The following is a 13,575-nucleotide window of genomic DNA, read 5'->3' on the forward strand; positions in this document are numbered from 1 at the left end:
CAGAGTCCCCCCCTGCCACCCCCAGGACTGGTCTCCTCCTGCTAAGATGATTTCCCATGCATTCATCCACTGTTAGCTGTTATTTTTGGTATTTATCCAGAGGTGTGCCTGAATTACTTTGCTAGCACTGTTTCTTTTGCCAGAGGGGAAGTTCCTGCCGTGTGGTTATTGATGTTCTTTTCAAAGTCAATAAATGACAAATAAAGAAACGATGGAAGATGATTTGTGGCAGTTATGCCTGTGGGCAACTACAGCACAAAAAAGGGAAGTTCATTTCATTATTTCAAAAAGCTGTAGGCTTAGTTTCTCCCTGGCTGGGAAGGGAGGGCAACTCCTTAGTGTCAGCCCTATGGTTAACTAGATAAGTAGTTTCCTGGCTTTGGCCTCAGCTCAGGTTTTATCCTCCCTGGGCGTGAGGCCAGTCCTTGCTGTGATTCTGTTCACTTGAGAGTAGACTACTTTGAATCTGTAAGAGGTTGGGCATTTGATGGTGACAGAGCTGTGCATATTTTGTAGGTTTTTTTTTTCCTGGTCCTATTTGTAGTAACAGATCATTGGCTCCAAAACCACCACAGTCATTGGAAAATCATCAAGATAACCAAAAATGGCTTGCAAACCTGCCTGAAAATCTTTCATACCCAGATGTAGATTCACTGGGGGAAACACTGGATTCCAGAGCTCTGCACCTAGTCCACTGGCCCAAGTGCACAATCCTAGGAGATACTTGTGTTTATCTATTTTTTCCCTAAAATTATTTTCCAGTGGGGAAATTTCTTCAAATGTACAGAAGCTGTAATTTCCTGTTTTAATTTATTTCTTCTGAGTCTTTCAATAAATTCTGGGGAAAGCAGGGACTGAATGCTGAGCCTCTCCAAAGTAGCATCACCAAGTGCAAGTTCATACTTACTCTGGACAGTCGTGCTGTTGGGCAGGGATGTGCTGAATGACTTCGTAAATTGTACTGTTCAAATCTTGTCCTGATACACCATCAGAGGCTGGAACAGACCTGCTTGGCATCTAGAAAATGTGGCACATTAAAAAAAAAATTAGCAGACTAGTAAATAGCGTGTCTACTCTACTGCATGGTTGAAAACAATTGGAAGTAGTGCTGATTAGAGAACTAGGTCTGGTTATCTTCCCTACGATGTTCGTTTCTCCTTGCTACAGTTTCCTGCACTTACCCTATGGTAGTTTGTGTGGCAGCATAGCTATGAAGTCAGAAGAGGAAGAGCTTGACAAAAGCTATCGCTTTTTTTTTCTTCATTTAAGAAAAAGAGCTGGCAGTACTGTAAAGGAAATATAATAGAAAGAAAAAATAGCAAAAGAGAAGATATCAGGATAGCTTAGAACCAGAGAGCATATATGATTATCTTTTATATTACATCTCAGTTAGCTTTTCGACACTACTTGCCAGTTATACACGCAAGGATGGTTGAATAGAAAAAATAATGCACAACCAAAAGCCCTGATCACACTGCAAGTTAATAAAGACAAGTACCAAGAAATATAGAACACAAAGGCAGATGTTTTGGTTTGAATGCAGTAGTGGGTTCTAAAAACTGAAGGCTTGGAAGAATGTGGAAAGTATTGTAGTATATTTCTGCCTGGTAAAAGCCAACATGCATTTTTATTAAAACTGGCATTCATGTTTTATTAACTCCCCTTTCTTGTATCCGATAATGTTCTTTTTCCCTGTAAACATTGCATTCCAATTAGTTAGGTAAAGTCTGGTTCCCCTCCTCATCCCGAGCTATTCCGATTTTCATCACATTTCCTATTTTCAAGCCTCCCTGTTTATACAGCTCCACCTAGAGGACTCTTGCCCTTGATAAATCATCTGACAACTCATTCCAGTTTAGCCTGCTATGTTACATTGGAACATCTTAGCTTTGTGTTTTCTTTGGAAACTGTTTCCATTCCACTTGCTAAAGTTCTCAAAGCGCAGCCCTAGGATATGTGATTCATCCTCTCATTTATGTGCCAAGGAGATTTTGGTTTACAGTTTGTACAGATGACCCTTGCACAAATCAGCTTTGAACTGTGCAGGTCCACTTATACATGGATATTTTTCAATAAATACAGGACAATACTATAAATATATTTTTTCTTCCTTATGATTTTCTTAACATTTCTTCTTCTTTTTTTTATGTTTTTTTTATTTTTTATTTTTGAGAGAGTGAGAGAGAGAGAGAGAGAGAGAGAGAGAGAAAGTGGGGGAGGGGCAGAGTGAGAGGGGGACAGAGGGTCCAAAGCAGGCTCTGTGCTGACAGCAGACAGCCTGATGCAGGGCTTGAACTCACAAACCGCGAGATCATGACCTGATCTGAAGTCAGACACTTAACTGACTGAACCACCCAACATTTTCTTTTCTCTAGTTTATTTTATTGTAAGAATACAGTATATAAGACAACTATGCATTAACCGACTGTTGATGTTATCGGTAAGACTGTTGGTCAACAGTAGGCTATTAGTAGTTAAGTTTGGGGGGAGTCAAAAGTTACAGGCAGATTTTTGACTGGGTAGGGTTGGCACCCCTAACCCCCATGATGTTCAAGGGTCAAGTGTACTTGAGATCAACTCTTGATTTTCTTTGGTATGGGGGTGTCCAGGACCTATGATAAAAGCAATCTACAGATAATAACTAACTTACTTACCTAAGCTAATATTAGAGCTGACAACAAGTAATAAATTTGTTCCTTTCATGCCCTTGCTTTCTGTCCAATTCCTCAAAGAGGTGCTAAACAGACAGCAAAATTCCAGCAAGTAGAGAGAGGAGGAGGAGTCCATGTGTACGTGTGCCACAACAAGCCAAGAGATTATTCTCATTTTTAAAAACCCCAAAAGTTAGTAATTGAGTTTGTTTCCCTTCTTAACTTCAATTTTGATATCTTGGTTTTAATATTATTTTTCCCTTTCTTCTCAAAGCCATTGCATTTGGCTGCTAATCTTTACACAGAACCACCATGCCAGCTTCTTCCCACATAGGTTCTCCTACACGTGTCCTGCTGCTCATGCTTTTCTTTCTGTTGTTGGTGTTGATTTCTCACTTTTTCCCAAAGCACCTGGCACCAGAAGTTGAAGAACCTTTACTGATTCCTCAGGAATTTTCGGCTTCAAAGATTGGTATGGCTCCAAATTACATTATTGTACTTATGACAGAAATAAGTGGGGCTTTTGATATGTAGTCAAAGTGTTTATTTCTCTGCCCCATGTTCTTAGGGATTATAGTATTTTGGGCAAATAGAGGTCCTCTGAAATAACATCTTGAAACCGAGTACTGATTAATCACAGGCTAAATTTTAAGTTTTTTACATGGATCTCCTTTCTAATGAATTCCTAGGAATAAAAACTGCATTGTTTTATTAATTAAAATTTTTAAAATGTTTTATTTATTTTTGAGGAGAGAGAGAGAGTGCAAGTGAGGGAGGGGCAGAGAGTGAGGGAGACACTATCTGAAGCAGGCTCCAAGTTCTGAGCTGTCAGCACAGAGCCCAATGCGGGGTGGAACTCACCAGTGATCATGACCCGAACCGAAGTTGGCCGCTTAACCGACAGCCATTCAGGCACCCCCAAACTGCATTATTTTAAATAAAGAAACTCCCAGCTTCAAAAATTCAATTCTAAGTCTTATTAGCTCTTCAGTTTCCTGCTTTCCTACTTAAAAGCCACACCTGAGAGGGGTGCTTTCTGCTGTGGTGAGAAGCTGTTTGAAATAATTGATCTACAAATATTTATTTTTGTCTTTTTGGTTGTAGAAGTGAAAGGTGAGTCAATGCTGTCTGAGACTGAATAGGGCAGTGCAAAGCTTTGTGATGATGTGGGAGCTGGTGCTGCCGACTTGCCCTCAGAAGGATGAAATCCAATCAGTCTCCCTCTATTACTCACATGGCATTTGTGAAATAAAGTCGGTGGCTAGGAAAATTACTGGATGAACCTTACACATTGATAGAATTCACTGAACAGGTGAGGTAACTAATCCCTAATGACAAATAGTTCTTTAAGAAGAAAAAAAAAGGAAAATGCCCAAAGCAAGTAGTCTGTATATGGTCCCTTCCCTAAGTGAACTATTATAGGGGAACTCGGAAGCAGAGGCCCTACAAAAGTCTATAAAAATGTTAATGAGCTGATTAGTTTAGAGAACATTCTTTATATCTGTTAAACAAAACTGATTGTTTTAAAAGATCTTGTCTTTGCACACTGAAAAACAAAATGTTTCAACAGTGTAAAAGCTCCCCTTCTTGCATCGCAGGCAACTTTAGGATAAAAGTAAAGATGTGCACTTGCATAATTTGGGTTTACATAGTTCCTTTCTTCTGAACAGCATAAGGGTATGATCAATTGTCTCCGCAAAACATGAGGGGAAGTGAAGAAAAAACTGAGGTATAGACAGAGAGTTCAGTGAAGTGACAGGCTGTAGCCATCAAGGTGATGCAAAATGATTTAAATCAGGGTCCCTGATTCCCTATTTGTTCGGTTCTCTTGAACTTCAACCTAGCTGGTTTTCTCTTCACTGAGCTTACCAGGTAAAGAATGTTTACGAATTAGTGTAACTTCCTAATTCGTGTTAGCCTTATTTATAAAGGCCACAAAAGATGCTTTAGCTCCTCAGATCCAACAACATCTTTCTTTACAGAGCGAGCAAACTCTGCTGAAGGTAGTGCAACCACTTGACCACACTGCCCAAGCACTTAAGTGAATGCTGCTTACACCTCTGGTGAATCAGCCATTAGGAAAACCAACCCTGAGAACACCAGCAGCATCTGGAAAAGCAACAAATTCATATATTCCGAAGTCTTCCAGAGCATCTTCGTGGCCTGAAATGTAAAACAAATACTACTTACAAATCAAATACCTCCATCTGCTATTGTAGTTTTTTTTTTTAAGACTTTGTAAAACTTACCGTTATTGTTTGTTTCAAGTGATATGTGTATAAAACCAATTTAACATTTCCTAATTCCCTGTGGTCATATTGTCAACTAAGCAGTGTTGGAAATCACTCATTCCGAAGCTGAGAACTGGAATTGAATTGGGACAATTATTCTTAAAGCCTGATGTGGGAAAGGTGTATCATATAGTCAGATAAACGCACGTGGGCAGTTTTGTCCTTTGTAACTAACTCAGAGAGTTAGCACACCAAGGCTTCAGCCTGGGAATCACAGCATCTCTTAGTCTACACATAGTATTTATTACACCCTGTCAGATCTAAAATAGAGACCACCAGAACTACTAATATCTATGTATAATGTATATTATTCATTTTAAATTATTATATATAATGTACTATTGTAGCTGCCCATATGTACAAAATATAATGCAGTGTAATATCAAAATCACCCAAACTATCATCTGTAAAATGATGGGAGTGGGGTGGTTGGGAGGAACCAGATGGTCTCTGGGGCTTGATAAGAGGATGCAGACCCACATTCACTAAGCATCCTGGCACATTAGGCACTCCACCTACATCATTGTATTTAATTCTCCTCGCGGCCCTGGTGGAGGGAGGGGGCAGTAATTACCTCCATTATATATATAGATGAGGAAAGTTGAGGTCAGAAAAAATTAATTTTCCCAAGGTGACATTGGGAAAAAGTGGCATACAGGGCACTGAAACCCAGCATCATGTGACTCCAAGGCCTGGAGGGTAGCCCCATTCTTAATTTATAACAACTCAGTAGGGAATCAATAGTGAAGGGCAATAAGGGGGCCAGCTGGGGACAAAGAAGCAGCAAACCTGCCAAACCTCCCTGCCCACTGCTCCTGGGGAGGGAGCTGCCAGCATTGTCCCTGCTTTAGGAATGAATGAAGTGAGAGGGTCTTGGGCATTTTCAAAATAATAAAAGGATCAATAAATTAGGATTCAGAAGAACTCAGTGATGGTGGGCAAGTGACTTAATCTCTGAGCCTTGGTTCTCTAGCCTATAAAATGGAGTTCAGTGCCTTTCGGGTTTATTTTACAGATTTGTATGACTTATAGTAAAACCAATTCAAGGGATAGCACTTTGTAAAATGAGGGCACTATTCAAAGTTAAGGGATTGTTTGCATTATAGCAGTTCATACCTTATATGAATTCTATTACATCAATAGTACATTATATATAATAATTAAAATGAGCAATATTAATTAATATACATTAACATTACATTAGTCCCTTTCAGCATAGCCATTACCTGAAAATGTTTGAGCTTTCCTGTATTCTGTTTCTGGTCTGAAAAGACAAAGAGGCATTTCTGTTACTGATAATAACTGAGGAAAAGGCATTCAAGAAAAAATTATATTTGTAGAAATGTATGTATTACCTGCCTTCTAGCTTCTGTTTTATAACTAAAACCAAGAGGAAAAAAAACACAGTAAGGTAATTTTTAGCACATATATAAAACCATTTGTAAATTTTCTTTCTAATTTTAACCTACCTTTATAGGGTTGATATTTTTTCCATAGGAAGAGAAGACACATGGATATAATTAAAAAGAGTGATATTCCGGTTATACTTGCTAAAGGGGACAATGATTTCCCCTTTTGTGCAAGCTTCTCGAGTCCTAAATAAAAAGACATATTTTAAATATTTTTTATTAAAGATCAATAATAAATTACTATATGGTTTGACTTTTTTATGCTTTACCTGGGGACATTACTGCATCTGTATATTATATATTACTTATTTTATGTTTATATGTAGAGAGAAAGAGAGAGAGAGAGAACATGAGAGAGCGGGAGTGAGCAGGTGAGTGAGAATGAGAAAGACCAAACAGAAGGAATGCACTTATTTTAGGACACACAGCGATTTGATCACAATGGCCTAAATTTGCTAAGGATATTTGTGATTGGAAATGTGGTAAGCTGCCCAGGATACAACTGATGTGTTGAAATAGATGTCGTATATAGCTTATGTCATACTTTCCAATAGTGTTCACCACCATTTAACCATTTAACTTTGATCTCATTGTATCAAATATCCCCAGATGCTAAGTGGTTCTCTCTCTTTCCTTTTGTCTCACTCTTAGTATAAACCAGGTACATGGATTTTCTAGGCAGGTGGTATGTGATTTTTGATTCTAGATCTAGACTAGAACACCAAAAACTTATTAGAAAGATTATTTTTCCTTATTTTCTCTCTTAATAATTTATATTCTCCCACTGTTGGAAAGCTGGCCTTTTTAGTTTGGAACTACTTTAGCATTTGGGTGGTCTCTTTGTGAGGTCTGAGCCTTTCTTCAGTTACTCTGCTCCTACCTCACAGGTTTGTTCTTTCTAAAGAGCTGGGCAACTTCGGGTGAGCCACTTGACTGATGGCCTTGATTCTCACACTAGTGAAATGAGGTTAGAGTGAGAGGCCTTTAAGTTTTGTTGTTTCTCTAATATTCTAGAATTTGGGGCAGCCAGAGAGTCTTATATGAAGTGTATTATGTAAATAGGACACTATCCAGTGGCCTACCAGTAATTGAGTCTCAAAAAAATGTATTCACATATATACATACAAAAATTACAAATTTTAATGGTATAAAGGAAGTGTAGCACATAACTTAGAAATAATTATAAAATATGCAATACTCTTTACTGTTAATTACACATAGCTGATTCTCAGGAAATGCATTTGTTGCTTTTTGCTAAACTCCTATATTTTCCATCTATGGGTTAAATTCAACCATATTTGAAAAAATTAGACTTTAAATAACTACTATGATTACTATGTAATTGAACAAAGAAATAGGTTACATCATAAATGAACAAGTTTAGTTTTAATATGAATGTTGGTTGATATTTAGTGTGATGAAAAGGAAATGACAGCATACATTGGAACTTCATTCATTCATCAATCATGTGAATAACTGCTGGACTGAATAATAGTTTTTGATGCTGGAAGAATATTTCCTCAATTTTTTGTGCCATAGATAATGTGATGGCTATGGACATAATATACTCTTAAGTTTATTTGGCATTATTATTTTCTCCATCACTTTCTCTTTGTCTTTTTTTATTTCAGAGAAAGAGAGAGAGTACACGTGGGAGAGGGGCAGAGGGAGAGGGAGAATGTTAAGCAGGTTCCATGCCTGACTCAGGGCTCGATCTCATGACCATGAAATCATGACCTGAGTTGAAATCAAGAGTCGGACACTCAACTGAGTGAGCCACACTGGCACCCCTCTCCATCACTTTCTTAAGTGTAGACAATCTTACTATAGAACAACACATCCAGTGAGTTTTTTATAAGTAGTATTTTCATGATTAAGAAATTATTATATTATAAAATTATAATATTTTATAATTTTCATTGAGATTTCTTTAAAAAAATTTTTTTAATGTTTATTTATTTCTGAGATAGAGAGAGACAGAGTGTGATCGAGAGAGGGAGACAGAGAATCTGAAGCAGGCTCCAGGCTCTCAGCTGTCAGCACAGAGCCCGACACGGGGCTCGAGCTCACAAACCATGAGATCATGACCTGAGCTGAAGTCGGCTGCTCAACCAACTGAGCCACCCAGGCACCCCTTCACTGAGATTTCTTATTTGACCTATGGGCTATTTAGAAAACATGTTGCTTTATTTATTTAAGTTGGGAATTTTTCTAGTTTTGTTTTCTGTTATTGATTTTTAGTTGAAGTCTACTCTAGAGGACAGACCCTGTTTGATTTCAATCTTTTGAATACCAAGATTTTAGAAAGATGACCATATACATGGTCATATGAAAAGAAGGTATATTCTACAGTTGTTGTATGTTATATTCTATATTAATTCAATTAGGTCAGATTATTTTTCTCTATTCCTACTAAGTTTTTGCCTCTTTGTTCTATTAGTTACCAAGAGATGTACGCTAAAATCTCCTACTCTGATTATGGATTTTTCTACTTTGTTAATTTTTGCTATTTATTAGATACATTTTGAAGCACTGCTAGTAGATGCATACAAGTTCAGAATGCTTACATCCTCCTGCTGGAGAGACCACTTTACTCCTTTTTTTTATTAAAAATTTTTTTAATGATTTTATTTATTTTTGAAGGTGAGAAAGAGACAGCATGAGCGGGGGAGGAGCAGAGAGGGAGGGAGACACAGAATCCGAAGCAGGCTCCAGGCTCTGAGCCATCAGCACAGAGCCCAATGTGGGGCTCGAACCCACAAACTGTGAGATCATGACCTGAACCGAAGTCGGACGCTCAACTGACTGAGCCACCCAGGTGCCTTGAGAGACCACTTTACTCTTATGAAATGTCCACTTTTTTAATCTAAAGTATTACTTCTTGTCTCAAAAAATTTATCCAATTCTTATGTAATTTGTCTGATAATAGTAGTGGTATATCAGCTTTCTTTTGGCTATTTGTATGGTTTATTTGTTCATCCTTTTACTTTCAATCTTTCAGTATCCTTATGTATACGATGTGTATCTTATAATCATCAAATAGTATTTTTTGCATTGAATAGTATTTTTTAAGTTTATTTATTTATTTATTGAGAGAGAGAATATGAGTGGGGGATGGGAAGAGAGAGAGAGGGAGAGAGAGAATCCCAAGTAGGCTCCACACTGTCAGCACAGAGCTGGATGTGGGGCTCAATCTCACAAATCGTGAGACTGTGACCTGAGCTGAAATCAGGCGTTTAACCTACTGAGCCAGCCAGGTGCTCCTGAATAGTATTTTGTAATCCAGTTTGACAATTTTTGTCTTTTAGTTGGAATATTTAGTACCTTAATATTTAATGAAATTATTAATATATTTTGTTTTAGATCTACAATCTTATTATTTTTTCTATATTTCCTCCATTTTTGTCTCTCCTTTCTTATCTTCATTTGGATTAATCAGGACTTCATTTTATTTCTCTTTTCCTCTCTAGTTGCTTGTTGGTTATACATTTTTTTCTTTGTGTCTTAGACTTTGAAGATGAAAAAAAAACTAACCAAAATTAATACTTTTACTGCTTACCACTTCCACTGGCCTCCAAAGTACAAGAATAAGTTCCATATAAAAGATGGGACAGCTAACACTCAGGATACACAAAGTTGAACTCAATAATGTCTGACTATAGTTCTATGCTCTTTCCATCACTTCTACCTGAACGTTATATGAGAAACAGCAATCCTTCCACCATTAAGCTCAAATCTCTTCAGTTCTACCAACGAAATTATAACTAATAAGTCAAATCCTTTTTCTGCATGATTTCTCTGTCACATCTCCCCTGAGAATTCTCTTCTTCAGAATCAAAATCCCTGAATGGTTTTATTGTTCTTTGTATGATTGATTTCCACATTCTCTATTATCCTAGAGGTAGAATTTTAGAAACTCAACAAAAGCTAATCTGTTTTACTTCCAAAATATAAATTTGGAAGAACCCATACTCTGGTGTCATTGTCAGTAAGATAAAGGCAAATAGAATACTCTCTTGAAACACCAGCAGGGATAGAAAAGCAAAGTAATAAGGGTAAAATACTAAATATAGAATATGATTTGGGCACCACTTTTAGCAAGTGAATTCTCTATTTCTTCGTTTAATTAATTTTTTTTTTTTGAGAGAGAGAGTTGAGAGGGGAAAACGGGCAGGGAGAGAGAGAGAGAGAAAGAGAGAGAGAGAGAGAGAGAGAGAATCTTAAGCAGGCTCCCTGCTCAGCATGGAGCCGGACACAGGACTCGATTTCCCGACCCTGGGGGATTTTGACCTGAGCCGAAATCTGGAGTCGGATGCTCAACCAACTGAGCCACCCAGGTTCCCTTCTATTTCTTCATTCTAGATCATATATTAAAATCAAAACTAGCCAATTTTCAGATGTGCACAATTAAATATATAATCATCATATGTAATTAAAACCAAATGTACATTTGGTTCCCATTTATTTGGTAGAGATGTATCATATCACTAAAATGTAAATAATTTTAAAAATTAAAGTACCATTTATAGGTACAGATAAAGAAATAGTCTCCAAGAAACTAAAATATTTGGTACAGTAAGTCATAACTAAGACTGGAACATAGGTTTTTTTCTGACTGCAAGTTCATTTTTTTCCTGTTAATCCATAGTCAAAGAGTGGTTTTGTAATGCAGGTAGGCTCCTATATAATCACTTTTACCTTCCACCTTTCCTAACACCAGACTTGATGTGTTTCAGCTGTTTCACTTCTTGATAGATTGTCTTCACCAAAATTCCACTAACCCCTCAAAAAAGTATTGAATGCTGATTTATTCTTCTCAAGCTTCTGTTATGTGCTTTATACCATGAGAAAAACCGCAGGAAAATATTTTAGTATAGTCTTTGCTGTTTTTACCCCCTTAATCTTGAAAATATGCTAATAATTATTATTTCCAAGTACTTCTCATTCTAATGGTGAAGTTACACTCTTGAATACATAAGCTCTTTGCCAGGCACTTCCATGATTCTGAAGCCTGGCAGTTAGTTTAACATACAATGATTAGATGTCTTACATTTGGATAAGACATCTCCTTGCGTCTCCTTAATTTTTAACTTTTTGTCCTTTTTGATTTGGGTTTCCTAAAATGATCGAATTTGCACATTCTGTCCTTCAGAGGATCCCACTTAGTCCCTTTACCATTACTTCTTTATCTCTTTAGATTCCTTCCTTATTGTCCTCTTGCCTCTTTTCCCTTTAGCTCTGTTAGCCCTACATCAGAGAACCACCCTATAGTGGCCAATGTCTGTCACCCCAAAACCTTGGCTATGGCAAATCCTTTCCCTGGAAAAAGAGGAATAAGCATAGTCCCTTTTCTCAGAACAAATGATATTCCCTGTTAGGCCTCCTTCTCCTTTAGAGCATCCTGACTATCTCTTGACACTGACTCTCCATCCCAGAACTTGAAATTTACTTCCTTTCATAAAATAAAAAATGCCAAATATGTCAAGGATCAAATCAAGGGGCATAGTTGCTGTAGTCTCAGTTCTAGGCAAGTGTGTCTTGGAGAGATGGACTTCTGAAACCCCCACTTGAAAGTAAGGCAGCAGATAAATTCTGATCCTATTGCTACAGAGAATGTATAGGAATTCTGAATGTAGTTCTAGACACTTGCAGGAGCCCCATTCTTTCTTTTAGAGAGTTTCCTACCGTTTAGCTCATAGCATGCCATTCTCTTCATTATTTAAATATGATTGACTCATTTACCAAAGCCCTACTGCAAATGCTATTTGCCCCCTCCTTAGGCAAACAAATAAAATGAAATAACATAATTAAGTGCAAATATGGGCAAGAGGTGTGGTTTCCATGGCATCACAGCCCTGCTGTTTGAGAGACTGCACCCAGAACAGGGCAGCCATATGCCACCAGTCTGCTCGTCCATTCCGAGATCAGAATGGAGTTCTGAGATCTCTCCCAGACAGTCTGCTTGCTGATTATGACAGCTGATTCCTGTCCCTATAGAGATGAAAGCCCCATATTGGGGAGGGTGCTGTTTCTATACTCTCCCATGGCTCCACCTGACTGACACAGTTATTCTGTGCTAAAAGCTCATGGGAATGTCTGAGTTCTTAGGGTCTGGATGTCAGGGCTATAGTTCTATCTTAGCTGTTTTCTCCAGTGGCCCAAAGTGAAATATATCTCCTTAAGATCTTAACATGAGAGAAGTTTCTAGGTAGAAGAAATTAGTCAATTCATTTTCCTACTTTGGATCATTTTCCTATTCTCTTCTGTATGAAATGATGTACAATAGAAATAAATATAAAAAAAAATGATAGGGACACATGGGTGACTCAGTTAAGCGTCAGACTTTGGTTCAGGTCATGATCTCATGGTTTGTGAGTTCAAGCCCCACATTGAGCTCCATGCTGGTGGTGCAGAGCCTGCTTGGGATTCTCTCTCTCTCCTTCTCCCTCTCTGCCCCTCCCCCACGTGTGCGCACATGCGTTCTCTCTTTCTCTCTTTCTCAAAGTGATAGATTTCTCAGGATCACATACAAATTCAAGACATTTCTATTATATCTAAATTCTGAATTATAGCCATGTGGTTCTTGGGAATTCTAATAATTTATATATTTGAATATCTTCATGAAGTGTGAACACTTGAATTCTCGTTATAAACTTTCATTTTATATATATTGCATGTCACAATAGTGGTTTAGACCCCATTAAAATTGTAAATCATGGACATCTGCATTCAAGGAAGTCCTTAATCAAAGAAATAAAATCATTTATTTTTCAAATACAAATGCTAATGTATTATTTTAATTGCTATTGTTTCCTTGAAACTTATATTCTAGATATTATTTTTAGTTACAGGTATTTCATAATTTCTCATTAATATGAAAGCATATACATGTCATGGACAAACCAGAGTATCTCTTTGTATATAGCACAAAGTTAGTTAAGGTGATGAGAAAATATACACTATCCTGGATATGTGGTATACGTTCTAGAAAGACCATAGTCTTACTGATATTCTCAGTCAAGAATGTCAAGGGAGGCAGTTTATATAATGATTAAAACAAGGGCTTTGAATTCAGATATTATTTTATGACTTACTAGCTGTGTGACCTTGCCCATTGTCCCTGTTTTCTGTAGTATATCTCCACTGAGACAGAAAGGTCAATTAATGCCTCAAATTAGATGTGAATCATAGCCCCGAGGTAGAAGGCACCATCTGGAGTCAAAC

General features: G+C 37.5%; 1 protein-coding gene across 4 annotated transcripts in view; it reads right to left on the minus strand.

The window, feature by feature from the left end:
- Window positions 1-903: 903 nt before the first annotated feature.
- HEPACAM2 (HEPACAM family member 2) overlaps window positions 904-13,575 on the minus strand; it is a 38,708-nt gene continuing 26,036 nt past the window's right edge. For 3 of the 4 annotated variants that reach the window (XM_047097498.1, XM_047097497.1, XM_047097496.1), the window contains 5 exons: window positions 6,412-6,537; window positions 6,298-6,322; window positions 6,169-6,206; window positions 4,741-4,814; window positions 904-1,017 (listed from right to left, as the gene is read on the minus strand). In XM_047097498.1, the coding sequence (XP_046953454.1) occupies window positions 904-1,017; window positions 4,741-4,814; window positions 6,169-6,206; window positions 6,298-6,322; window positions 6,412-6,537 (377 nt within the window). The remainder of the gene's footprint in view (window positions 1,018-4,740; window positions 4,815-6,168; window positions 6,207-6,297; window positions 6,323-6,411; window positions 6,538-13,575) is intronic. The other variant, XM_047097499.1, reaches the window with a different exon arrangement.

Source organism: Lynx rufus, unplaced genomic scaffold (genome assembly GCF_022079265.1).
Source record: "Lynx rufus isolate CCGP_SWC_20201006 ecotype Redwood Valley unplaced genomic scaffold, mLynRuf1.p SCAF_4, whole genome shotgun sequence".
In the NCBI taxonomy this organism is placed as follows: Eukaryota; Metazoa; Chordata; class Mammalia; order Carnivora; family Felidae; genus Lynx; species Lynx rufus.